We start from the raw sequence: 27308 nt of genomic DNA on the forward strand, positions 1-27308 counted from the left end.
TGTAACGTGTGGAAATGAAGGAGCAGTTTGTTGTTTGTATGTCTGTGCTGGGCTCTTGTTCATTTCATTCTCTTAAACATGTGAAGTCAAATTGATCATTGGTGGTCAACTGAACCCTATAATAATAGAATATGTCCTGTGTGTGTGTTTAATTCTTCTTAAAAGCTTGCAATTAGGGAAATAATAATAATAAAAACATAATTGTAACCATCCATTTTTGCTGTTGACCTTTTTCCCCTGCCCTGAAAGTCTTTTTGGGGGGTGAAAAACATGTGGGACAAACCGAGTGTTTGTGTGGGACACGTTAACAGTGGTGGGAGGAAGGCACATCTATTTGATCTAAATGCAACTTTTGCAACTCTTTTGCTAAGTGAATGCATTAAAACTAAAAGGAAGCTTAGCTGCTTTCTAGCCTGGCAACAGTAATAGAGGATGCACCCAGACTGCCAAATGCATTTATTTATTTTACACTTTTTCTGTTCATAATATGTCTAACAACAAAATAGATAACCCATCTATTTCTCAGAAAATACTGTTGCTTCATTTTCATCACGTCCAACAAAATCTGCAAAGCTTGTGACTTCTTGGCGCTTTAAAGGGCAGGGTGCTAGGTGATAATAATAAAAAGCTTTCCCTTCACATGTTCTGGGTAAAAGCCAGACTCTTGCATAATCAGTGAAAATGTACGACATTGTCTCGAGATGTGAAAAAGTCGAACGAGGAATAAAAAATGCCGTGTAGCACCACATAAAGCAGGACATGTGGTCACCCTGCACACAGCTTGTGTGATCGTACTACTTCTCGCTTGTGCTACACGTGTTTGTCTTTACCATAAATCTCACAATCAAAAGAAAGCTGCTTTTCTCTTTACATGTGCACGCGTGTTTTAATACACGTGTACGAGGAGCGTAAGCAAGTGTACATTACCCACATGCCCTCTCACTGAGTACAAGTGCAAAGTACACAGCCAGAAGGCTGTTCTCATTCAATGTGCAGATGAGCACACGAGAGAACGAGAAAGCACCACAGGGACAAAGAGCTTGTATCTCAACTGTGTGTCACTTTTTATTGGAACAGAAAAAGCAGGGAGGTCACTGGTACAAAAAAAAAAAAAAAAAAAAAGAGAGAGAGAGAACGAGAGAGAAGCGATTGTGATGGTGGGTAGTTTTGCAGTGCGGTCACTTGGCGCCGAGGGTGAGCTTCTCCAGGTCATGGATGCCCTCCTTGTCAATCAAACGGACGGTAAAGGAGGGGAGATTCAGGATGAAGCGTTTGTTGAGCTGTGAGAGGGAGAGAGAGCAGACACAGGAGGAAATTTAACAACAAAATAAGATGAAAGGATTTGGGGTGAAGTTACAGAAAATCAAACTTTATTAAAAAAAAAAAAAAAAAATAGATGCAGAGAAGCAGGGTAAGAAAAGAGGTGAAAAGTGACATAATTTACACTCCAGCTATTTTTTTTACCTCTGTTATATTTAATAATCTATACATGCCACTATTCAAAAAACTCAAATATCCTGCTGTTTGTATGATGTGAACCTATTAATGTGTCAAGACTGATCAAAGCTCCCAAGTTGCCATTACACGTGACGCGAACGTTTCAAAGGATTTCAGTAAAAGGTGTTAAGTGCATTTCCTCTTTTATTCTGATCTGTAGCCACGAAAATATGCAAAGCTTTAAATATGAATGTTTCTGCAAAGAGAGTTTTAAAATGGGGACGCTGCGTCCCAGCTTCGAGCGTGGGCACCAAAACATGGGTTACCAGATCTAATCTAAACCTACGCAGATGTAATAATATGGTCAGAAGCCTCTTCTGTTGTTGAGTTATAGTGTAAATACAACACACAATATTTTCATCTCTTCTTCATTTATGGACGAGAACAAGTGCGGTCACATAAGACAGTTAGGAGGATTGTAATAAAATGATTCCCAACCAGTTTATTACTATGTTTAATTTATTCATGCATAAAATATAACCGTCGATCAGATGTCCAGAAATTATAAGTAAATGCACAGACTTCCCGAAGGAAAAAGACTTGACTCATAAATGTGCGACTCATAAGTCATCCCCAAAATATGACAGGCTAAACTGACAGTAAGCTTGTGGAATATTTGAATAGTTTCTCTTAAGTCAGTAGAGCAGGTCATCTACTGATCGGAAGGTTGGTGGTTCGATCCCTGGCTCCCCCCAGTCTGCAGGCCAAATATCCTTGGGCAAGATATTAACCCTAAGTTGCTCTCTGATGCGTCCATCAGAATATGAATGTGTGTGAATGTTAGTGAGAACTTAAAATTGTACAACAAAGTGCTTGTTTAAATGGGTGAATGTGGCATGTTGTATTAAGCGCTTTGAGTACTCCAGGAGAGTAGAATAGCGCTATCAGTCCATTTATATCCTAAGATATCACCACCACAAGATTGGGATGGGCGGATAACCTGGAATCTTAATTCCAGGTGCAACACTTAGAGGCCACAGAGGCAAAATAATCAATAATAAGTAGAACAGAAACAGCTTTCTCATGTAAAAACTGGATTATGATCATAAGAGTGATCAAAAGTAAGAATACATTATTTTTTAAGGTAATAGACAGGTGTTTCTGATTTACCTTTGTGAAACAATACTGACATCTTAAAAAAAATCAGTCTGTGATCATGTAAGAAATCTCAACCAATCAAATCAGGAGGTGGACAGAGCTTTGGCCTTTCCAGGTTACCGAGCTCGCTGAAATTGTGGACACTGGAACAATCGAAGTAACTAAAAATGTTTTAAGTGTTTTAAAAATGGCCAACAGTGTGAGCTTTGGGACATTAGCACAGGGGGTAGTACACAGCAAATTCAAAAGTGTTAAATTTTTTGGTGTTAATAGTCTCCTTGCAAAAGTAGAGTTAATTTTACTCTAAGTAGAGTCACATTCTTTTAATGTAACTCTGAGGTGTAAAATGATAGTAGTTAAAATCGAGTGTTAAAAATGAGTGTTTCTCTGTCAAATCTGGAGGTGTTAAAATGGAAACATTAACTCTTGACCTCTTAACTCTGAACTCCTAGAGGGGCTATGACACCAATAGAGTAAATTCACAGACTCCGCCCCCAGCACGGCTCCAATCGAAGCTGAAGTGAAGCCGTTTCAGAACATTTTGCTCTACATATTTGAGTTGTTTGCCATGCTTGGTAAGTCATTTTTTCAAAGATTGTTTCAATTGTTATTAGCTTTTACTTCTGTGGCTCTTTGGAGTTGAGACAAAGCTGTGTGGAAGGCATTAGCCATGTTGCTCGCTGATAGCATAATAATCTGTTTTAGCTAGCTGAAGGGTATTGTTTGCGGGCAAATACCACAGCCTTGAAAAAAAGCTTGCATGTGAATTTTCAGTCAAACTTTTGGTCAAATACACCTAAAACAATGTCTAGAATGTGAAATGTTGGTATAATGGTGCTACTTGAAGCCTGAAAACGATCGCCTATAAAAACAAAAACAAAAAACGAGCAAACAGCAGTAGCAGGCGTCCTGACTGGATTCTACGTTAGCATAGATCCCTCCAGAGTTTTGTGCACACGGTTTAAGTAAAAATGAAAAAGGTTGAGGTTTTACATTTAGTTCAGTATTACCTGTTGCCTGTGTCTTTGTCTTTTGGGAAAATACTTTACACAAGTAATGGCTCAAAAAGGATTCCTTTTTTTTTTTTTACTGTGCTGCAATTGTTTACTGGATTATTTGTGCCATTAATTAGTGTCAACTAATTTTTATTCAAACTCCGCACAGGATATGCTTGTGAAGATGGAATATGGGGGAGAGCAGAAGTGCGTTGAAGTTCCACAAAGGGATGAATGAAGGACATGCATATTGTATTGAAGAAATAAGTGATGAGAATGCTGTTATTTGCATTTACCATGTCAGACCTTTTGATAAACAAAATTCTAATGAAAGTGAGAACATGTATACTGTTACATCTTTCAGAAAATGTTTTGAAATTGTGGTGCACAGTTCAGAATAAATGTTTTTCAAAAACCATTGCATCTTTTTAGTAAATGTTTATTTCCAAAAGAAATTTCTAGAAGTTCAGAACAGTAAAATTCCCGCTTTTTAGAATGAATTAGAAGATAACTCTTACGTAGTTAAACTAAAATACTCTTTGAGAGTTAATATATAAACTCTTAACACCAAGTGTTAAATTATCAACTCCAGACAGATTTGGTGTTTAACACTAAATCAGAGTTAACGTACCAACTCTCCAAAAAGAGTTAAATTAACACTCTCTGGTGTGGACCCATATAGACACTTTAATAGTGTTGAAATCAAATCCGACAGTGTTAATTTGGACATGCTGGATTTGCTGTGTAGAAGTTGTCTAATGCTACTTTAAATGTTTTTCACACAGAAATTAGATCGGGACACTTTCCACAGCTGTCCTTTCTCAGGTGTAATCCACATCAGAGGTATTACAGTCAACTCAAAAAGATCTGTCCTTGTATTCAGTCTTTTTCAACACAACCATCAGTACGAGGCTGAGACAGCTACATGACTGTGAGTCAAGAGGTTGTACTGTAGTACTCCCACATCACTTAAATAATCACCAAAAACAGAGTGAAATAAGTAAAAATGTGAAATGAAACAAAAAACTAACAAGTATATCTACTCTGGAAACAAGAAAAATCTAAGAAATAAGAAGAAGAAATAAATAACTTCACAAAAGTATTATAACTCTGACAGGAAATGGATGCTGTAAATACTGCGGAGATACATGTATGGCTATTAAATACCCAAGAGTATGTGTGGAACTGTCAGACGTTAGTCTTGACATAATAAATATTTGAATAAATATCGGCTTTCATTTATGCGAATGAAAAAAAGAAACTGCTTCAACTCACTTCTTCAACACACTTCTTCAGCAGATCTACCGCTTCATCCCGACTCAGATCTAGAACAAAAAAAAGAAAATACAGTTTGTGGTGCATTATACAGGGGTCACAGGTTACTTTAACAAACGCTGGAATTAACATAAAAAGTTTGAGCTGTAAGACTGAGGAAAAAAAAAAAGTCATTTATCACCACCAGGAAAAAGTCGTTTATCACCACGCCTCGAGCCAATCTCCTGACCCGAGTGTGAACAAACTATAACCTCCGCGGTGATTTCATCATCCTCTCCATTTCTCTGTCTCACAGGAACAATGAGAAGAAGAGAAAACAACAAGATACGAGGCGTCCGTATGCACTGACCTGGTCTGTAGTATCGGTCAAGAATGGAAAGAGTGAGGTAGGCTCCGTAGCCGTGGGCAGCGAAGGGGGCCTTGGCCAGGGAAGACAGGTAGTCCATGTAGTAGAGACCCGGGCCGTCTGTGTCATCATAGCCCGCCAGCAACAGGTTCACGTGGTATGGAGTCTGGAGACGCAGGAGGAGGAGGAGGCAGCCGAGGATTAATATTCAAGTTTATAACCGTGAACAAAACAAACTAAATGTGTTCAGTTTTAAACGCAACACCTCTAGAAACAGGTTCCTACGTGCGATTTAGTTCAGAGCTGCAGGATCAGAAATGTCATAAATCAGTGCTCATGAACACCTGTAGGAAGACTTCACATTCACATTCACCCACGTGCAGCTCAAAGTTGTCAGAAACCAATGCAGAGACTATAAGCTCAGTTACCTCTGTCAAGGACACTTTATGATTCGTTTAGACTGCCTGATTATTAAAAGATTTATGGGTAAGTCTGGAAGACAGATATGAGATATGATATCATATGATATGAGTTTTAATATTTCTATCATATTTGTTCCTCCTTTTTTAACTTTATTGCTTAAAGTGCTTAAAACCAAAGCATCAAAAGGGCGACTGAGTGGTTACTGCATTTAATCCTTGCTTTTATTGCTCATCCATCGAAATCCTCTGACAAGCCAACTGGATGCATTTATTCAGATACTGGAAAGCTGCTCCAGAAACACTGAAGACACGATACAAGTGTCTTAAGAAGCTTTCGGATATTTTTTGAAGAGTGAATTTTGGATCCACCAGCTGCAGGCCTCTACTCTCATCGGGCATCACATGTGGTACGATTTTAAACACGGTGCTATGTTTACTGTCTCCATTTAAAAAGTTTACTTCTCTGCTCCAATTAGAGGTGCTAACACTTCCATAGATGATTTTACTCCAGGAGCCAGCTCACAAGATTAAAACGGCACTTGAAAAGTGCAACTTCTCTTTCTCAACTTATCCCAAATAAATTGCTCCTAATTATCGACTTTGATTTTTCCACTTAGCAGAGACGTGGCGTGCTGCACACAGCGGCAACATTAAGAAAACATAAGCAGCAGTGTGACAGAGAGACACGCTAGCGGAGGAGTCAGAGAGCGGCTGTGCAACGGAGGGAGCGGAAAAGGTGATAGTGGGTCACAGGACAGAGGAGGTGAGTGTTTTGTGTGTTTAGGGGGGGGGGGAAAGGAATCAGGGTGTCATCGGCAGTGTGACATCTGCTGGGAGCCAGCGCCCCCCATCCCTACCCCCTCCCTCTGTCTTCATCCCTTCTTTCCCTTGCCCCCCCACTCCTCCTCCTCTCTCTGCTGCCTTCACCCTGTGCCCTGGAGTAGCGCCAGGGCTCATTAAAAACTTCTAAAGTCGTTTCTCTTGCCCCTACCCCCTCTCTCTTTTCAAATTACATCTTTAACGCTCCCAGCCTCGTCTCCCTTCTCTTCCTCCAAAACACCAACTTTCTATCTTCGCTGTTGCAAGCTCTTGTTTCTCATTTTCAATAGAAAAAAAAAAATCCCTTTAAACCAGGACTAATTTTTTTGGGAGGGGGTTAAAACAACTTGTGGCCTAAATTCTTGACTGAAGTAGAAGCAGAAGGGTAATGTGTCGCACGAGGAGGAAAATGGGGAGTCTTAACGACAATAAGACTCGCATTACGCCAGGCACCTGCCCTCGTGCTTTAATTCATGTCTGAGACAACCTGCTTGTTTCTGTGACTTGTGGGTTGGCGCTGCGTGTGCCATGAGGGCAACGATGATCGCTGCGCTCCCTGTGGGAGCAGGCTTTAATGTGGGTGTATTTTAACGATGGTTTCGAATGCGCACACACACACACACACACACAGAGAAATGGTGTTTGCAGGAGTGCACAATGAGCGTGAATCTCAGGATGAATATCTTAATGTGTGTGTGTTTATGTGTGTGTGTTTTAACTCCTATGTGAGCTTGCAAACGCCCCAGTGGCGTCACCCCCGCCCACCAGACAGCTGTCTCACTGGTTACATGTAACAATGATACAGTCTTGGCATCAAAATAACCTTCCCTTTCCCATGTCACCTCGGAGGGAACAGGCACCTTGTTAACCCTACCACCTGAACTCACACCTCAGTTAATACGCAAACAATACACATCATATGTTTTAATCCTCCCTGCCGTGACTCCTGCTCACAGCCAAGCAAGGCGACTGTTGGGCCATGAGACAAAAGGCTTCACCCGTAACCCATGCCATCGCCTTAAGCAGACACAAACCTGCTTTAGATGGAGGAACAGCTAGCCAAGAATTACTCCAACACTGCCCCTCCTTTCATAGCTCCAATGTGTAACTTTACAAATTTGGGGTTTGCGAGTGACACAGTAACATGGAAACTGCACATTTTCATTTGCAGGACCAATTTAAGTGTGTGACCTACAGGCTAAAGCATGCACAAAAATTTCAAGAGGCAATAATTAAAAACAAACAAACAAACAAACAAACCCTGTAAGTATCATCAGAGAGTATAAAAGACACATGTAGCTTTTAGTTCTGAAAGTGAAAAGTAAACAAATGTGAATGTGCTTTAAACTTACGTTCTATCTACTGGCCAGTAGGGGGCGACTCCTCTGACTGCAAACACTTATTTATGTAAAAATCTGTGGTAAAACGGCTGTCCTGTGACCTCAGAGTTTAAGGGCTCAGTTGATAGTTTCAGGTCATACTGACTAACACGTGAAGTTGATCTAACGGTCACATCTGTCCCTCGCTCTTTGAACACACTCAGCTCGAGGCTTCAACACAGACTTTACAAACTTATGGTGGATTTTACTGTAACTGTAATAATATTCAGGTCTGTAGTCAAGGGATACGTTTTCGGGTTCCTGCTTGTAATCCAAGTTCTACTGACCAATCATGTTTGAGCGGTCTTTACCTGCTTTGAGGTAACGAGTCCACGTGTTTGCTGAACTTCAGTCTCAAAACCATGAGTATTTGTCATAGCAGATCATTAACTGGTCTTTAATTTGTGACGATTGAATCTAGTTAATTAGAATAAATTTTAACATATGGAGGTAGTTCCCTCAAACGACTGTCATTTTTCACCTTTTCTACTTCTAATTCAGCCTTAGTCAACAAATGGGCTTAATCCATATCTGGAAATGCCACAGGCTATCTGCTAATTATAATTTTTAGTCTCTCGCTCAGTGTTTTTGGTTTTAAGAATTTATGTGTGTTCCTTAACAACAACGGCAAACAAACCATTAAAACAAAGTGCTTATATCTCTTATCTGCTATTTAAAGGCGGCTGTTCAGGAAGTCGTAAAATATTGGGTGTTTTCCCCAAGTCAGGCCAAGTCAGCAGACTCGACAGCATGTTCCCCAATGTGTCCACCACCTTACTAAAAAAAATAAAATAATCAACAGCTCTAGTGTTTCTCAGTGAGCTTTAAAATGGTTTTTGCTCACATAGAACCAAGTGGGTACCAGCTGGCTATAACCTGAAGACAAATCCGGAGAACAGCCTGGGCAGTGTTACGTTTCTCCAACCAATCAGTCACCACTCAAGACAATGTTTGCATTTCTACCAAAAGTGCTGCAGAGCACTTCAGAAGGTGTACTTCACTCTAAACAACGCAAGGTCTAATAATCAGCCCGCAACAACCACACGAACACGACCAGTATCAATTTGATACCAAGTACATAGAGGGCTAGTATTACCGATAGTGAGGAGAGAACAGTGTGTCACGATTTATGAGATGAATCATCGTCAATTTTGAAATTCTGGACACTTCAATCACCACTAAACCAATGTGATTTTTACTTTCCACAACTTATTAACCAACAAAGCACACCTTTCATGTAAATGTTCTTTAGCCTATAAATAAAATAGACGTGACAGTCAGCACAAAAAGGTTCAGACATCTTTCATAGTGCATGTTTCGTTTTGATACTATGAATATTGGGTAGATCTGCTCACCTGTAGTAAAATAACTTCTGAAACACTCCTGGTGTGATTAGAAGATGATCGACCAAATTTTTGTTGGTCACACGGCCTAATAGAAACACCCTTTGTGAGTTCCCAGGGTTAGGCATCATATATCTGACCCTAAACTTCCTAATCCTGTGGCAGTGGTTATTTACAAATGTAGAAACACTTAACTTTTTTTGACTGGTTGATATTGCTCTAGACACACAAACCAGGAAACTTCTGGTAGCTTGCCTACAGATATCTGCATTTTTATAAATACTCCAAAGCCCTAATCTGGCTCTTCCTACCAATTTCCAGTCTTTGTGCGATTTAAACGTAGCAAACTATTTTTTGTAGGCAGGAGAGAGGCATCCGTCTTCTCGTCTAAACCACGAAGAAACTTCTCTGTAGTTGTGAACACAAATTAAGGTCAGGCTTCTAAAAAATCATCACAAAGTCATCCCTAAACACTCCTCTGCCACGTTCCAGCACTTCCCTTCCTGCCATCTCTCCCCCCTCCCTCCCTTCCCCTTATTTTTGCACCCTGCCCCGGGGCATGTTCTCTTTATTGGCATTTCTCCTCAATCTGCTGTATTAATTGTTCATCTGTGCAGGAGCAGGGGAGCCGCGTGCAATATGGTGCCAGTAATTATTTGTACCCACTGTGTGCCCATGCTTAAAAATATTTTACAAACCCATACGGGGTGAGCTGTAGATCACCACTGCACTGCAGCGATCTAACTGTTGCAGCAGTCTTATAGAAAATGGTAAAAAAAATTAACAGACTGAATGTCACCTACTTGTTCAAATGGGACATTTAAGGTTCCTCATCAGCCTCAAAACAGCTTAATGCTGTATTTACAAACCTTTTGATGTTCCCTCCATTAAATTAACATCATGTCTTGGCCTGTTGTAGCTACCAGTATCAAAAATCCCAATCTGCAGTGTCTTTATCCATGATTGAGGAATTTCCTTCTATTTTGTCCTGGGACTAAAAGCATGTTCCTCCTTAACTTAGTTTGCTTTTGTCAAATAAGCCTGCCTTTTGTTTCTATAAAGCAATAGATCAACCATATTTCCTTCTAACTTTATCATTTTTAGTCACTTTTACTGCAAACAAAAATGGGAAAATTCTTATTTACAAAAGATCTGAACAGCCGGGATCACACATAGCTGTAAATATTAAAAGCAATCTAGAAACTATTTAAGCTAAATCTCACCAAGCCTGACTCTCCTTTACATTCATTAATTGTGATGTGCCAAAACACAGAAACCGAAATCAGTGAGTGACATCACAGTGTCCATGTCCATCCAGAACAATCCTGGTGATTAATTTGTGATTGATACACAACATCAAAACAGGATGACAAAAGTGAGTATAAACTGCTGATAAAAGGCACAAGTGGACTGTAAACCACTCCTCATATCAAGGCAGAGCCATTGGATCCTCTCACTGTGTCAGAGGGTCAGGTTTTTTCCTTTAATTTGAGACCTGTCTGTGCATCACAGCACATGAAGAGGAACAGCAAAACAAACAGAGGCAAAGCATTCAGCCCTGGATCTTTGCTCTACGGTGAGTTTCACACATATCATTGCTAATATGCATGCAGCAGACCGAGGCCTCAGGTGATTATGCTGCTTTCCCCCCCTCCTTTGTCTCCTCTCTATAGCTTGAGTGAACGCAGTACTCTAGAGGTTACCAGGGTTGTTTTTTTTCTATGCAACGGGTTGGTAAGCACATAGTCGTATATGAGCAGGGTTTCAATGTCTCTGCGCCGACATGCTCTGCTGACTTTAGCTAACTATACCTCCCGGAGGTCTGCGGCCACTGGGGAATGACATCTTTCAGACTCAAGGACTCATCTCTAATTTATCCTGCAGGAATAAAGCCATGTGAATTAACAATATACCACTGATTAATTTATCAGCCACTGGTTTTTAACCTAGGGCTCTGGACATGGAAGTGGGATCACAAATTTTTTAGGAGGGTAAAAAGATAATTTAAAGATGGCATAACGAGAAAAAAAATAGCTATACATGATTTAATCATATTAATTAAAATATATTTCAACATATGCAGCATATTCCCTTGGACTCCTGGCATTTTTCACCTTAATCTACATCTAATTTAGATTTAGTCAACAAATGGGTTCTCAAACCACATATGAGAAATTGGCCTGTAGGATCAAAATAATGTCTATCTTCATATGGTTTTGTGGACGTTAATGACCAAACAGAGACACACAACTGGTCATCTGTCGGCACTGAGTTAACACATTAGTCAAATCAAATCAAAGCAAAAATACCAGATTAACAATCCTGACTAATAATTATAGTGGGCAGAAATATCAGCCAAATTTACTGAAGGAAAAAATCTGTTTATTTTGTTTTATTTTTTCAGGTAAATGATCCCAAATTCCCTGATTTCATATAGTCAAATGATATTCAAATTTCCTTTTCTTTCTTAATAACCCGAATCATTTGTTTATACCTATACCTCTGTGAAACTTGACCTTTCCTCTGTATATCACTGTTGATTTTTTGTTCATCTTAAAAAATAAAAAAAATAAATAAAAAAGGCAGATTAAACAGAAAAATTGTTTACAAATAATCAATGACCTGAAGTCCTAAAGTCTTGACATAAACGCTGCATTAATTGCATTGCTCAGATTTATTTTAGGTAGCGATTACTGACCCAAAAATAAACTTCAGGGCCAACACAGAATGGCAATATGTATCATAACATCCACCCAGTAGACTGTTCAAGACTTCAGCCAAGGATCTCTTTCTCGGTTTCACTCTCAAAAAGACAAGACACATTAGTTATTCTACATATACAAGATGTTCTGCGGGGGGTGGGTAGCGGCATGAAAAAAAACTTGTTTATACAACATAATTTGCAAATGTCCGTGTACTCTGGAGGTTGATGAATGTGAGGAGAGCATAGCTGGAGGAAGGTGTGGGATGCAGAAGAGAAAGTGCTATTGCTTCAGTTTCTGAGCACTCCTGAGAACGCAGCATTACTAAATCCTGCACTCATAAAGCCAAATTCATATCCGTGAGGCACAAAAATAACGATACACTTGCAGCTTATGGCAAGACATGAATATAAATGTTATCCCACAACATGCACAACCTTGACTGAATAAAACCATCTCGATCCTATAGGTCCCTCTGTGTGCATGTATATTGTATTTTGTGAGTATGTTGACTCCTACTCCTCCTCGCACTCCAGTCAGTGTGCTGTTGTCTACTGGGTTTAGCCGTTTCCCTCGAGACCTCCACTTCTTCTACTCCTCCTGCTGCTGCTCCTCTGCCCCTATCCCCCGTTCGATGTGTCCCACATTCCCTTCTCTGCCACACTAATTGTTTTTTGTAATTATTTTCACCCTCCTGCTATTGTGACAGGCAGCAGCTACACTACTCTTAACAAATTACTGCATGAGATGCATCGAGGACCATACAGATGTCTTCAGTAGAGAGTTTAAAAAAAAGAAAAAAGAAAAAGAACGAAGCTGTGCATGTGTACTGCAGGTTAAAACAAATTAAATCATTAGTTTTTAGACTAGTTTGAACTTCAAAGCAACTGTTCAAACCAAAGATCCAAATGTTATGCAGTTCTAGTTCCAGCTACTCAAGTATAATGCTTTGGTTTCATAGGAAAATTCACATTATAAGCTAAATGCATAAAACAAAGATTCAGACATTGCAATCTCTGCAGAAAAATAAACTGTAATTTGACTCAATTCAATTTTATTTATATAGCGCCAAATCACAAAAACTGTTGCCCCAAAGTGCTTTATATTACAAGGTCGGGAGCCTACAAAACACATTTTGGCAACAGTGGGAGGAAAAACTCAATTTTAACAGGAAGAAACCTTCAGCATCTCCTCTTACTGTGCTAAAAGAACTTGACACATAGATTAAAACATTCTCAGGAAAGATATTGCAATTCACATGTTATTGTAATATGTGAAGTACAGAAAGAAAGTGAAAAGTTTTGCTGTTATCATTTGGCTGTATTGCAAAAACAAAGGAGAATTAAACTCCAATGAGTAGTCCACGACTCTCATCACATCACAGACAGTCATCTCTAGGACAAATAAAATCTGGCAACACTGAAAATAAATATGAGCAGTTTGGCTGAAGACCCAACTGTAAATGGAGCGGTACTTGTATAGCGCTTTTCTACTCCATATGAGCACTCAAAACACCTCATTCAGCCATTCGTACCCACACTTTCTCTGCCTAAGCACTTTTATAACATTCACAGATCAATGGATGGGAAAACTCAGTTCAGTTTCTTGTCCAACATGCAGATTAAAGACTCCAGGTATCGAACCACCAACCTTATACATGACCTTCTCTACCTCCTCCTACCTACAGCAGGCTATAGTTCGATTAAGTTCTGACCAGTACTGTAGGAGTGATTCTTGTGAACTATGGAAGGACAGGCGAATGGCATGAGCTCAACTGTACTTTGGTTGAATGGGCTACAAACGAACAACCATGAATGAAATCTCAATCTATTAAATGCTATGAGATAATAGCATGTTTTTAGAAAAACAATCAAAACTCGATAAAGAAAAATGATTTTGTTTTTGTAAAATCAAAAAAGTCGCAGTAACTCATGAGAGCAACGTGTGACCTTATCTGATGAGCACCTATTAATTTGCCTGTCATTTCTGACTTTCTGAGAACAAAAATGTAAAGTATGCTCAAGAATATGTTACTTTATTTATAAAACTTTTTAGCTCTGACTAAAACTTCTTTAGGGGGATGTCAGAAATTCCCCTTTGGAGAGACAGGGGAAAAAAAAATATCAGGTTTTATAAATCCAAACATTTCTGTGAAGAGTTAGAGAGGTTTCCACGCATCAAGTATCGAAACAGACATATTTTGATTTCACGATTTCCCGATCAGGACACTATTTTAACTTTAGGCCAAAGTCTGTAACATTGATGAGTTAAACCCTTTGGCATATTTTGTTCTTGTCAAAAAGTTTTCCTACATCAGTATTAAGGCTTTAAGGACAGGGAAGGCTGTGTGCACGATAAACTGTAAAGCTCTTAAGGCCAATCAGAGAGATGTTTGTCAACTTCTTAAAATGAGAAATAAACGCCCCCCCAACACAAAAGTAAGAGTGTGGGATGCTGCCCTCACAGTTAGTTAAACTAATCATTCTTGACTTAATAATGAACAAGCAGGATTATTATGGTTAGTGTTAATATTTAGTTTTGGCTATGTGCGGAATAAAATTTCAGGTAACAGAACTAAAAATAAAAACTAGAAAACCAGAACTAACTGACATCATATTGTATATGCAAGAAAATACATAAAAATACAAAACTGTAATTTAAAAAAAAAAAAAAAAAAAAAAAAAAAAAGGGTAGTAAAGGTATTTTGTTTTAGTCAATTTGGTATTACAACCTGCATGAGGAAGATCTGGTGCATATGGGGAAATGATGATTCGGGTGTGGTAACGTGTAGACCGTTCGTCTACCTTTAGAGTGTCTGTTGTCAAGATGGGGGGCCATGCCAAAACACAACCAATCTGTGGGCTAGTCATGCTTGTGCTGTTGTTGGTCCATCGCCTAGCCACAGAGAAGATATGATATACGAAACCCCCTCACTATGATCAAGCACTTTGTGACAGTGAGAAGGAAAAAACCCTTTTAACAGGAAGAAACCTCCAACAGAATCAGGCTCAGGGGTTGTCAACCATGTTCCACAACTGGTTTAAGTTGTGAAGTGACAAGAAGTGAAACCAGGTGTTAGACTGCTGAACAGCTTTAAGCTTAGGTCAGCTGGAGACCTGATGGCTCAGCGGTCATTCCTCTTATATTTCTTTAAAGTCCGCATAGTTGGTGCACTGTAATGTAAATTTTCTGCAGATGAGTCTGTGCAGTCAAGAAAAAAAAAAAAAAAAAAAGCAGACAAATGGATGTTGGAGGGACATTTGCAAAAACTGACTGATGAAATTTATGTCACTGGAACCCAAATGGACCTTAGTGCACTTGCGTTAAGTATTGCCCTGTAATCCCCGCTTTACTCATAAGGCTATCAGGAGACTGAACTTGGGATTGGTTCATTATATATGGCCCGAAGTGCCACATATGTCATTGGAATTTAAAATTGAACTTGATAATTGAAGAATGTGAAAAGATAAACTGACTACAGAAGAAAGTGATAAATAGTTTCTCAGGACTCTTAAAAACACATGCAACCTTTCTACAGACTGCATTTAACCCTGACTGAGCTCAAGTGTTCATTCTTCCAATAGCTTGCACTGTGCATGAACAGTCACTACTCGGCTAGTCTTTTTAAAAATATTTTAGCTACTAGTAAATTAGTCACCAGGAACATTTTTAACACAAAGACAAATAAAATGGTTAATTAACATTAAAGTGTTAAGGTACTGACCCCCCCCCCAGCTCTATATATTGCAATATAACATCTGCATGAAGTAACACAGATAAAGTAGCAGTAATTTGCGTGTTTCTCATTCTCAGGTCAAAACCAGAATTTTTTGATAAGACATTCAGCAGATCTGCGTAGTGAGGGTGAGAGACAGGCCTGCAGGCTCAGGTGTTACAGGAAATCTCAGAGGGAGAACCCTCAGTCACCTTTCACAACAAGCTGACAAATGTACCTGGCTCTGTCAAAATGCATCTGCTGGTTTAACATGAGTGTCTCAAGCTGACAATGATACAAACACATGTGCCAACTCAAGTGGGAGTTCATTCCCACCTGAGCTCCTTGGTAATACCACCTCTTCAGCACCACCACAGCACTGCCGTGTCATCAACACACTTAGGGCTTCTGTTACTATGTTTTCATTTTGAGCAAAGAAAATGAATTTCAAGTAGAAACTAAAATACATTTTTAAATTGGATGAGTAAACCTACCTTATATGGTTAGTCTTACTTGAATTAGTTGGTGATTTTATCATTTGTTCCCTTAAGCCAAATGAGATTGCAAATACTGGCAGAAGAGTGTAATTAATTTAAAATAGAAATTAAAATATTTATAGGTATGTTCATTCATTACTCCAGGATGAATATGCTTAATTCAGACGGTGACCACTAGAACTTGGGATTAATTAGCAACTGTTTTGTTAACAGAGAAAATATACAAGGATACTAGTGTTGAGATGATTTGAAAATGGGCAAAAGGGTAGAAGTATACTTGAAGCAAAAAGTAAAATATGGAGGAAGACAGAGAGTCCAAGGCAGAACAAATGCATCTTTGCAAGATGACATATGTGTGGGGAAACTAAGCGAGCGCAGGTTGTTTTCTGTTAGACATGATAGTCATTTGGGCTCAATCACATCTGAAACTAGTGACGAAAAAATGTTTAGCAAAAGACCAAATATGATATATGTTGCATTATTTTGCTGATTTCTTTATTTTGTTTTATCTGCACTCATTTTTGAAACGTTAAACCCTTACACCAATTATGATTTCACTCATTAAGACAAAACTTAACGGACTTGTGGAGACTCACCTGCGAAGGATCAGTTACAATGATCAAACTCTGAATAAGCAGAGTGGAGAAATTTTTTCATCTACAAAAGATATCACTTCTTTATGTCTGCATAGTGTGTATGAGGCACCTGAAGTCAAACAATTATGCTGGTTATGATTGTAGTCTCTGCTCTCTAGTCTCAACAGACCACATTTTCCCCGGGGCAAGAGAAAGCAGCTCTCACAAAACACAGGTTACGACCACTGCTTTACATCAAGCTCGTGGCTGTGACAGTTAAAAAAAAAAAAAGCACTTAGGTGAGGCCGCATTCAACAGGGACAAATAATTTTTTACAATATCAAACATATAATAATAATAATAATAATAATAATAATAATAATAATAATAAAAAACGTGTGGATTTCTGATACACAAGGTAAAGTAAAAAAATGTTTTTCCACTACTTTAATTGTTTTTTTAAAATCTTTTTTCTATCCAAACTTATGAACTTGTTTGTGAATTTCACTTTTCTAAGGATCTCTTTTTTCACAAGTCTAAATTGGCACATTAATGGACCCAAAATAGAGAGTGGGGTCCTGATGGTGTGGCATATACTGCTGGAAACTCAACACTTTCCTCCACAGATAAACATAAAGGTGTTGACTTAGTCAAGTCAGTGCTTAAAAATGTTTAGCTTCCTTTGACATTTAGGTAATATATTAACTGATTTGTACATTTAAGAAAAAATATCTTCCTAAAGTATTACTTATAACAAACAACTAATAAGTGGATGGACAAGGAACCACAAACTAAAGAAGAATGACTGGTCACTGCAAAAGAAATACAATTAACTAAAACCGACTAAACAAAAACAAAAAAAGACGCGAGAATATTATGATCAAATCTGATTCTACTGATATAACTTGGATTCAAGCGCAACCCTATTGTTTTCAGCATTGAATGACTATATATATATCAGGTAATCTTCACTGTGCCAACAAATTAACAACTCAGACAAAGTTTTTTACTTGGCGAAATAACGAATACACCTATAATTTCAAGCTAATTCTTATATTAAAAGACAATGCTTGAAGCCATTCTTCTTCAATTAAAAAAAAGAAAAAAAGCACACAGTAAAATGGACTGTAGTATCTGGGGATGTACAGATCATCTCCATTCCACTCAAGGTCAATGTTGATGTGTAAAATCTGTCAAAAGTTTGTTCTTACTTATCTGGTTTCTGTTATGTGCTACCTCCAAACTTCTTCAGTGCGAAAGAAATAAAGAAAACTTCATTATAACAAAAAATAAATAAATAATAACTTAAATACTTTACAGTTTTCCAACTCTTTACCACACCGTCTTCGATTAGCCGGTGCAAAAATTAATGAGACACAAAGATTAAAATAAAATTGATCACTTTGACTTTATATCTGTGTAGCCTTACTATATTATTCTTTTTTTTAAATAAATATATCAGGACATTTACCCTGCTCCGAAGATAGTCTGCCAGGTTCTTTCGCGTGAAGTTTGCTGCTGCTGATGGACTGAGCTCATAACCTAAGAAAAAGAAGGCACAAAGCTTTGAATATAAATGTTTTTAGCAAGCAAACTGGTTTCCCAAAAACATTTTAGAGTTAAACTTAAAACCTATAAGCACCAGCAGCATCACAACAATCATGTCTGAGGTTCTTACCGTTCCTCATTTTGTAGAGCTGCACATTCTTCTGGATGTACTCTGCAAACTGCACTGTGTCTCCAGCTTCTCCCACACACAGCAGCAAAATCTTCTCACTGAGCTTGAACATCTTGTCATAGTCTGAAAAAATATAAGGAAGAACACAAATTCATTAGTCTGTTCCTAAATTGTCTTATAGTTTGTAGTCAAACCTTTATACACACACACACTAATCATGACCATGGTAACTTTGGGCTATTGATGATTTCTTTGAACTGTTCTTTTTCCAGCATAAAAAGGATTTGACTGACACCACTATTTGGATTGGCAAATACTCAGAACAATGAAAAAGCCCAAGAAACTATAGATTTACACAAGTTAGGAAGATCTCTTGGAGCCATCTCAGAACAACTACAGATTCCAAGATCATCAGTTGAAACAAATGAATGCAAGTACAAGTTGTATGGATGTGTCACCACTTTGCAAACACCTGGGGAAAGACCCAAATAGTCACTTTCAGATGAGAGGAAACTAATTAGGCTGTTCAGGAACCACCAAGGCTCAAGCCAACCTTGAAATTAAAACTGCTGGTGGCACAATGCACAGCGAAGGGTGTTTGCATCACCATGGACTGAGAGGGTGCCCACCAGAAAAGAAGCCCGTGCTCCAAAATTGCTGACCACATGGATCACTCAACGATCAAAGTATTACGGCCAGACAAGACAATAATTTAAGTATATGGCCACAATGACAAGATGTTGTTTGGAGGAGTAAAGGTGAGGCTTTCAGATGTAAAAACACTGCATGACCTGTTAAGCCTGGTGGTAGCATCATGCTCTGGGGCAGTTTTCTGGCAGTGGTGCTGGTACTTTAAACAAAGTGCACAGAATAATAATGAAGGACTACCTCCAAATTCTTCAACCTCAACCCAATTTAACAGCTTGCAGGTTGAAGCATCAAGAATTGTGGTCAAAACTCAGTCAGAATTATGCCAGAAGTCTGTTGATGCCTTCCAAAAATATAAGATCAAGGTACAACTTGCTAAGTGAACCAAATACGAAGTAAATTCAAACTTGTTCTCCCAACTCTCATTTTTATATTCATTAAAGACACATGCTGTACAATCATTTCACTCTGCAAAAAGAACAGATCAAACAAATCATTAATAGGCTAAAATTATCCATGGTGAGTGTAAGTAAACTTCCATTTCCACAGTGATACAGTGACTTTCACTTTCGTTGTCAGTAACCTTCTTATGGCAACTCATGCTAAGGTTGCCAACTTTAGTTACGAATGAAATGTAGAGTTGATCTATTAGCTAGGAAAAGGTTATGATAATGCTGAGAAAAAACATCAAACTGCGATAGAAGATATTATTTGCTACCTTACTGTTAGCTTGGCTAGCTTTAGTCACATTCAGTGTGTAGTTACATGTAAATATTTAGCAAAATGAATAAAAAATTGGTTCAAGTAGTACTTATTAGAAGCAGAAAGCCGATTTAATGCATTTAGAGACTCTAAAATGTAGCTATGTTAGCAAATCTGTCTAAAATAACCGGCTATGCGGCTAACGCTATACGCTAACGCGTTGTCATACCGTGTTTCATCTGAATGATGCTGCTTGCTGCAACATTATCAGCGGCGACGAGGACAAAATCCGGTCCCTGTATCCCGATTAAATATTCCATTCTGTTGACCTGATACAAGTTGGAGTATTTATATAAAACAGATTAAATTATGAGCAGTCTCTTAGCCTCGCCTGTATGGATTACACAGCAAAAGTTTGTGATAGCCGGCGCACAGTGTTTACGTCACAGCAAAGGAAGCTCATATTTTTCACGCGACGCGGGCGGGCAATTTGAACGTTCGCTGTTGTTGTGTGCCCTGTGTTGGTTGAGTTACAGTCTGATCTGCTGTAAGAAGGGGAAAGTATCTGGAGTTTCTTCAAGAGACTGTTGGGATGAACGAAGGGACTCCTCGGAGCATAATGACGGACTCTAATAGCATTGACAGCTCGCAGCGGAGACGCTCCCCGCGGCTGAGCTCTCCGCAAGCTCAAAGTGACAACAAAATGGCGCTGCCGTCTCTCGCTGTTAAACGCTCAATCACCGTAAGAAAAATAGCGCCCAGAAAAACAGTCGCGTTATCGGAACAGAACAAGGAGAACACGCCGAGGCCGTCCAGCTCTGAGGGCATCCAGCAGAAAAAGCCGAAGGTCTCCACGCCCGGTCCCGTCCCGGGCCGAGAGAGCAGCTCTTCCTCGGCTAAGAAGAAAAAGGCCACTATGCCTTCACCGATCCTCCCCTCATCACCGCCGCCCGCTTCTCACACCCCGCAGATGGATCCAGAGGACGCGGTGTGGTCGCAGAAGGTACGCCGATCTTACAGCAGGCTCAGCGAGAATTCATTCAACAGCCCCGAGTCTCGTGAGACTTTATTCGGCTTTGAGAAGCTGAAAACCCCAGAGGTCCGGAGAGCCGGGGTGTCCAAGTTTGGCCTGGAGGTTTCTGCAGGATCCTTTACAGGACTGAACTCATTCACGTCTTTGCTTGAGGCTGATGACTGCGGTGGTTCAGCTTTCCCCGAGCCGGACCCAGACATCCCCGGAGTGGCTGTGGTGAAGGAGAGGAGGAGGAGGAGGAAGAAGAAGGTCCAGCAGATAGACGCCACGGAACTGGACGCTCTGGCTGCAAAGATGAATGCAGAGTTTGACCAGGCTGAGGAGTTTGAACTGGTCGTGGAGTAAATATTCAAGGGAAAAAAGAAAGACTTGGCAGCATGCTTGTGTTTGTCACAGACATGCATACAAACACTGACTCTGGGAGGACTCTGCTGAAAATGTGCTTTTCTTACTCAAAACATTAAAGTTTTATCTGTTTCTATTTGTTCTTATTGTAAAGTTTGATCATTTTGGAGTTTGCTCTTAATGTGATTGCTAGTCATTTTGTGGATGCTTACAGACAGGATAGTTTTTGATGTTATAATGGCCCCATAGTTACATAAACAAGACCAAAATTAAAATGTTTAGATACATTCACCTGTAGCATAATCAGTCAGGATGCACAAATATATCAGGATTGTTGACTGGTGCTGGTATTTTTCAAATAAGATGCCTTTCACTGATTTTTATCTGGTGTGTGACCATCGCTTTTACTCTGGCGGGATCTTAAAGGCTTTTAAAACAGTTGTGTTCTTATTTTAATCTTATTATGAATATTTCATTATCTCCCCTGGCATAAGGGTTGAATAAATAAGAATAAAACAAAGACAAAAAGAATCTTGTGTCACCCTGGACGCATAATACGGGGGGAGTTGTAGCCTTCAAAGGGCCAGTTTTCTACCCTGTAGAGTACATTTTGTTTCTTTTAATGTTTTTAATAGAGGCTGCAAACAAAAGATTTTGGTATTATTTTCTATATCTAAAACCAGGGTATTTTCTCTTTTATAGAGTGTTTGAATCCACATTTATTGACACAAAGGTTCAATAGCAGTTGCCAATACTCTTGTCCTGAACTGTTTTCTTATGTGTCTTTTCTTGGAAATTTTCATGTAAATAAATGCTAATGCCAGATCTGACGTCTGAGTCAAAGTATAGTGTTTTATCCTTTATTTTCCCCAAATTACACACAATATCTTAATTTATAAAACAAAAGAAGAAATAAAAAATAACAAAGATGACCATCACAGACTAGCAACATTATAAATGGTATTTTCATCTTATTCCAGCTGTAAAATGAATATTTCACAGAAATCTGTTTATTTAATCTGTCACTAGTATTTTGTGTTTTGAAGTTATTGCCTGATGATGGCACTCAGGATTAGCCAGCACAGACTAACAAGGTGCCAACCAAGCATGCTGACAGCAAAGAGGTGGTCTCCAGTGGTTATGATGAGGTGAACTGAATGACTGAGTGGGCAAACTGTCTCTATTTAATGAGAGTGGTGGACATTTTTCCTCCAGAGTCTTTTAAAGGAGTGGATAGAGAGGATAATTTGCACTAACAAGGAGCTATGTTGTGAGTAACCAGTGCTTCTTGAAAACATGTCAGGATTTGTTGATTTATTTATCACTTAAAAATGAAGAAGGGTGACGTGAGGAGCTGTAGTAACTTCAGAGGGATCAAGGTGGTGAGCCACACCATGAAGATATGGGAAAGAGTTGTTGAAGCTATGATTGGTGAGCAGCAGCCTCATGCTGAGAAAGAGCAATATATGTGAGATGCTTGCTTTAGAGAAGTATAAAAAAGGTTAGAAGGAGCTGTCTGTGTAGGTTTCTCTGTCATCTAGGTCATGGAGCTCAGAAAGAAAAGCAACTGGATTTCCTTAAGATTTGTGAAGACGTTTCATCCAAGAAGCTTCTTCACTTCTAAAACCAAATATTGGAGAGTCCCAGGTCTTTAAGCCCTAGTGGGAGTTGTATCTTAAGAAGGTCACTGACCGACTATTGATCGTGTGCCTCATCACATGAGCCAATGTGTGAAAAATACTTTCTAGTTAACATTCACACTCCAATGAGCACATCAGAAAGCCACTGGAGTTACGTATCTTCCCCAAGCATAATTTGGTATGCAGACTGGAGCAGCCAGGGATCCATGTGACAACATTCCAATATGTGGATGACCCTGCTCTACTTCCTGAGTTATAGTCACCCCACAAACTTACAGGACATAGTATTTCCAGGCAGTCTCCCATCTAAGTACTAACCAGGACCTGCCATGAGACCAGGCATGTTCAAGGTGGTATGGCTGTGAGTTAAGGGTTGGTGTGACAGATGCTAGGGATAGGACAAGATGGCATTAGACTATCTGCTGTAGTGACCCCTAAAGGGAGCAGCTAAAATAAGAAGATCTGACTTACAAAATGACACATTTGTTGCTGACAGACACACTCGTTTGAATAGAGGACACAAAAGATCACCAAGTTGATTCATCTGGTATTAAACCGATCTAAGTCCATATATTTACATTTAACAGCTGACCAATGGGAGATTTTGAATAGATGAGTATCCTCATCCACATTTTCAAAAGTGAAGTACACCCTTAACCGGGCGCCAGCCTATCACAGAGAGACAGACAAGACAAGTTAGAATCACCAGTCTTAGGATTACAGAGAGAATATGCAATCTTCACACAGCCAAGTAAGTCAAAAAAGTCAAACCAGGATATATCTGCTGTGAGGCAACTCTGTTAACCACTGTTCTACCCACTACCCCAACACATCAGCCTACTGCTGCATACAGATCCAACATGTGAGACTTTCAGGTTAAAACATTAATGATATTGTCCAAAATGTGAAATATAAATTTCCGAGATATCTGTTGCTATGTTGCAGTGATAGCTACTGATTTTAGATGCTAAAAAATTGGCACATACCCATGCTCTCATTTAGTACCACTCTGTACCCCAAAATAGCAAGAAAACCCATCAACAGTTCTTTTAGTTAAATATCGGAGGAGAAAAAAGTAGTATTGTCAAGGCAGTCAGGAAAGGAACCCACAAAGAGAAGCTGAAGTTTTTAATATGAGGGTTGCCAAGTTAGGGTTTGTTTTTAGGTTATATGTAAGTTAGTGCATTGGTTAGCGTTGTCGCCTCACAGCAAGTTCAGGTTCTGGCTGGCTCGGGCCTTTCTGTGTTGAGTTTGCATGTTCTTCCTGTGCATGGGTGGGGTCTCACCAGGTACTCTGGCTTCCTTCCACAGTGCAAATACATTCGTTTCAGGTTAATTGGTGAATCTAGAATAATGAAGGATATCAATAGATATTGCTTCCAGTTTATTTAGTAAAGCAGATATGAATGCATAGGTAAATGCGGCTCCTCCCTTGGACATCAGACGACAGTGAAGACTGGAGACCTGGTTGTTTGCAGGAGACAGAGATTGTGTGGCTTCTACAGAAGATCAAGCAGGTGAGTTGGTGGATGACTTATATTGTGTAGTTGTGTTAGACACATACAGCAGGCCAAATATGTAATTTAAGGACTGTCGGAAAACACAAAAGTATTCTGTATAATGTTATAATCCAAACAGTATCTTATTTTTTAAAATTCCAAATGGAGTCTGATGGGAAACTTACCATTCAAAGAGTCTTAGTATTCATGTGGATGTTATTTGTTATTTTAACATGTCTCTCTGTCTCCCCCATGTCCCCTTCTACATGATGGCAATTGAAATGTTTTGGTGTTTAGGTATTAGAATTAACCTAGCACCGAAACCTGGATTACTGATAGATGCTGAACACTAACAGTTGGGATTGAAAGTTCTTTATTTCATTAGATTTCAATGTGAACCACAATTTAGCCACAATTTTGGAGTCATTTTTTGCCCTTGTTGTGCTCACTGAGTTTAGAAAACCATTAATAAAAGACAAATTTGGCTTTTTCAGTTAAATTCACACCATGGTCTGTGCTTTTCTGGTTATTTTGTTGTTAATTTGAGTCTTCTATTTCTCAATTGTTCTTATGCTTTAGTTTTTGAATTGCTTGGTTAGTTTAGTTCTCTTTAGTTCTAGATATTTAATCCCTCGTGCTTTAATTTATTAGGCTCTTTTAGCATCTTGATGTCAAGTATTCAACTGTGCCATGTAATTTCTCCATTTAGTTAGTTGCTGTTTTAGTTTGTTAGTAATCTGTCTCTGTAGCTTTGCTGTGTGCTTTTCTTCTTTTGTTATCATCTTAAATAGTTCCAACTGTGTGCCTGTTTCCCACTTGTGTGTGTGTGTGTACCCTATAAATTTATGCTATCTCTTGCTGCTTCTTGATTCACCTGTATAGCCTTAATAAAGATTTGTTTGTATTTATATTTTATGTAAAACCTGCAAGTTATGACAGTTAAAGGTTTTGCAGGAAGGCGTGTTTGTGTTCTTCTTGGTGGTGGAATTTGCAAAATGTGAAACCATCACCATCACTTGCATCACATGAGTTGTTTTATTTATTTGATTTCAAATGAGATTCTTAATACCATTAAAATAATCACAGCTTTACCTTTTCAAGCTCTTTTCTTGCCCACTCAGGAAGTTATTTATTATAATACTGTGGGGTGCTTTAATGCCCACTGCTGTTAATGAAGACAGAATTGCCACATCTTTAGCAATATATAATATTTGCTGTATTCTGTAAGACTTTCAGCTTTATTGCTCAGAATCGCGATGAATAAACCCCGAAGATCTTTATTTAAATTTAAAGATGTGATCCACACTCTTGCACAGATACCAACCTTGGAGAGAGAAAAAAAACACAACCCTGCCTCCGAATAAGCTCTGAAGTTCAGTGTTTACCTCCGCTTAGAGCACATACACTTGCTGATAGTATTTGAGAGTGTGTATGAGGAAGAGGTGCGGAGATATAACGAGTGTGTGTTTGGATGTGTTGCAGCGAGTGAGTAAATCCACAATTTGCTCACGCATTTTAGGGTGTGCAAAGCGCGCTCTGTTTTCTTCCTCAGGTGCCATTTCATGTTCCTACCCTTCATTTGGTGTTTCAGTGCAGACATTTTTTATTTATTTATTTTTTGCACAACACATGGCTTGTGCCTTTTTGTATATTTTTAACAAGATATTCATGTCTACTTGTCATTAGGAGTGAAAGTTACAAACAGAGTGAGGCGAGGTGTGGGGGGTGTTTTTCCGCCGTCACTGCCAGAAACACTTATTGATTTGCAATTCTGCTGCTGCTTCTTCTTCTTGCAGTTGAGTCTGCTCATGCTGACTTTCAGGAGGTTTTATACTAAAATTCATATTTTTCTTTTTGTTTTTTTTCTCCACCCAGCCCAAATCTCTTCCCCTGCTTTTCCCTCTCTCTTCTCCCCCCCACCTTACATTTCACTCACGGCAGTTGTCGCTGGTTCAGCTTGACTGCTTCGTTAGGGCTCATCATTTGCATTCAGATTAATTATCTAATTACCGACAAATGTCCGGCGGCCACCCCACACTCCGGCTCGTCAGCTCTCAGCCTGTAATTATTTTAATCATTTACTTTCATCTGGAGCTTTCCTGCCATACTCCTGTGTTTAGAGGCCATTCTTAATTACCCTGCCAAGACACTCTTTTCATGAGAGGGAGGGGAGGAGGGGTTGGTTTGAGGGAAAGAGAGCAATTGGGTGAGGGAAAGTGTGTGTGTGTGTGTGAGAGAGAGAGAGAGCGAGAGACCGATGGGGACATGATCCAGAGGCTTTGACAGCACAGAGGAAGCTCAATGCTCTGCTAGATGCTCTCTTTCTCTCTCTCTTTCTCTATCCCCCCCCCCCCCCCCACCTCCTCCCATACCCCCATCCAACTTCCTCATCTCTACTCTCACCCACCCACCCCTCACCCCCGCCTCTACGCCCCGCTTTCCCCCCCGTTATACTTCCTCCCTTTTTCCCTTTATCGCAAGCACACACAGGAATCGCCCGTGGGCTTCAGTGCTCTGACTGCTAATACACTGACACACACAGATATACACATAAACACAACACACACACACACAACACAGAAACAGGCAGACGAGAGAGTCATGCGCCCTGTTTGTGGCACTCATCAGGATGCACACATCTTTCCACTATCTGCCTGGAAAATCTATACTCCTCTTAGCTCGTCTGTGTGCCTGTCTGCCTCCCACCACCACCACCCATCCATCCATCCATCCATCCATCCATCCATCCATCCATCCATCCATCCATCCATCCATCCATCCATCCATCCATCCATCAGACCCGCATGGCTGTACGCTCCACATGTCTGTCTGTCTTTCTCTCACCATCTCTTCTTCCTCTTCCTCCATGTTTGGACAGGCTAAAATCAGGCCTGCTGCTCCCTGTCCTCCACTCAGGACGATGGGTCATCTCACCCCACCACCCCACCCCACCCCCCGCCTTCCCATCCTCCCCGTGACCGCTTCATAATGATGCTCTCACTCATCCCTTAAGCCACTCACCCCCTCTCCCTGACTGCTCTTGTTAAGAAAAGCAAGAGTGAGGGAGAAATGAGAGGGAGAGAGAGAAAGAGAGATACAA

At 39.6% G+C, this 27308-nt stretch overlaps 2 protein-coding genes across 2 annotated transcripts; one reads left to right on the forward strand and one right to left on the reverse strand.

Moving 5' to 3' along the window:
* Positions 1-1063: 1063 nt before the first annotated feature.
* Positions 1064-20128, reverse strand: psmb2 (proteasome 20S subunit beta 2). Its single transcript, XM_085346198.1, has 6 exons — positions 19921-20128; positions 18342-18464; positions 18135-18205; positions 5215-5377; positions 4866-4915; positions 1064-1280 (listed from the first exon to the last, which is right to left on the reverse strand). The coding sequence occupies exons 1-6, from the start codon at positions 20009-20011 to the stop codon at positions 1179-1181; spliced, it is 600 nt and encodes a 199-aa protein (XP_085202324.1). The 5' UTR covers positions 20012-20128; the 3' UTR covers positions 1064-1178.
* Positions 20129-20283: 155 nt separating this feature from the next.
* Positions 20284-21069, forward strand: cdca5 (cell division cycle associated 5). Its single transcript, XM_085346905.1, has one exon. It carries the CDS (start codon positions 20284-20286, stop codon positions 21067-21069), a length of 786 nt encoding a protein of 261 aa, XP_085203031.1.
* Positions 21070-27308: the final 6239 nt, after the last annotated feature.

The sequence above is a fragment of the Diplotaxodon limnothrissa genome, linkage group LG22 (genome assembly GCF_057381915.1).
Source record: "Diplotaxodon limnothrissa isolate DT_005_m linkage group LG22, D_limnothrissa_male_GT1.1, whole genome shotgun sequence".
Classification (NCBI taxonomy): Eukaryota; Metazoa; Chordata; class Actinopteri; order Cichliformes; family Cichlidae; genus Diplotaxodon; species Diplotaxodon limnothrissa.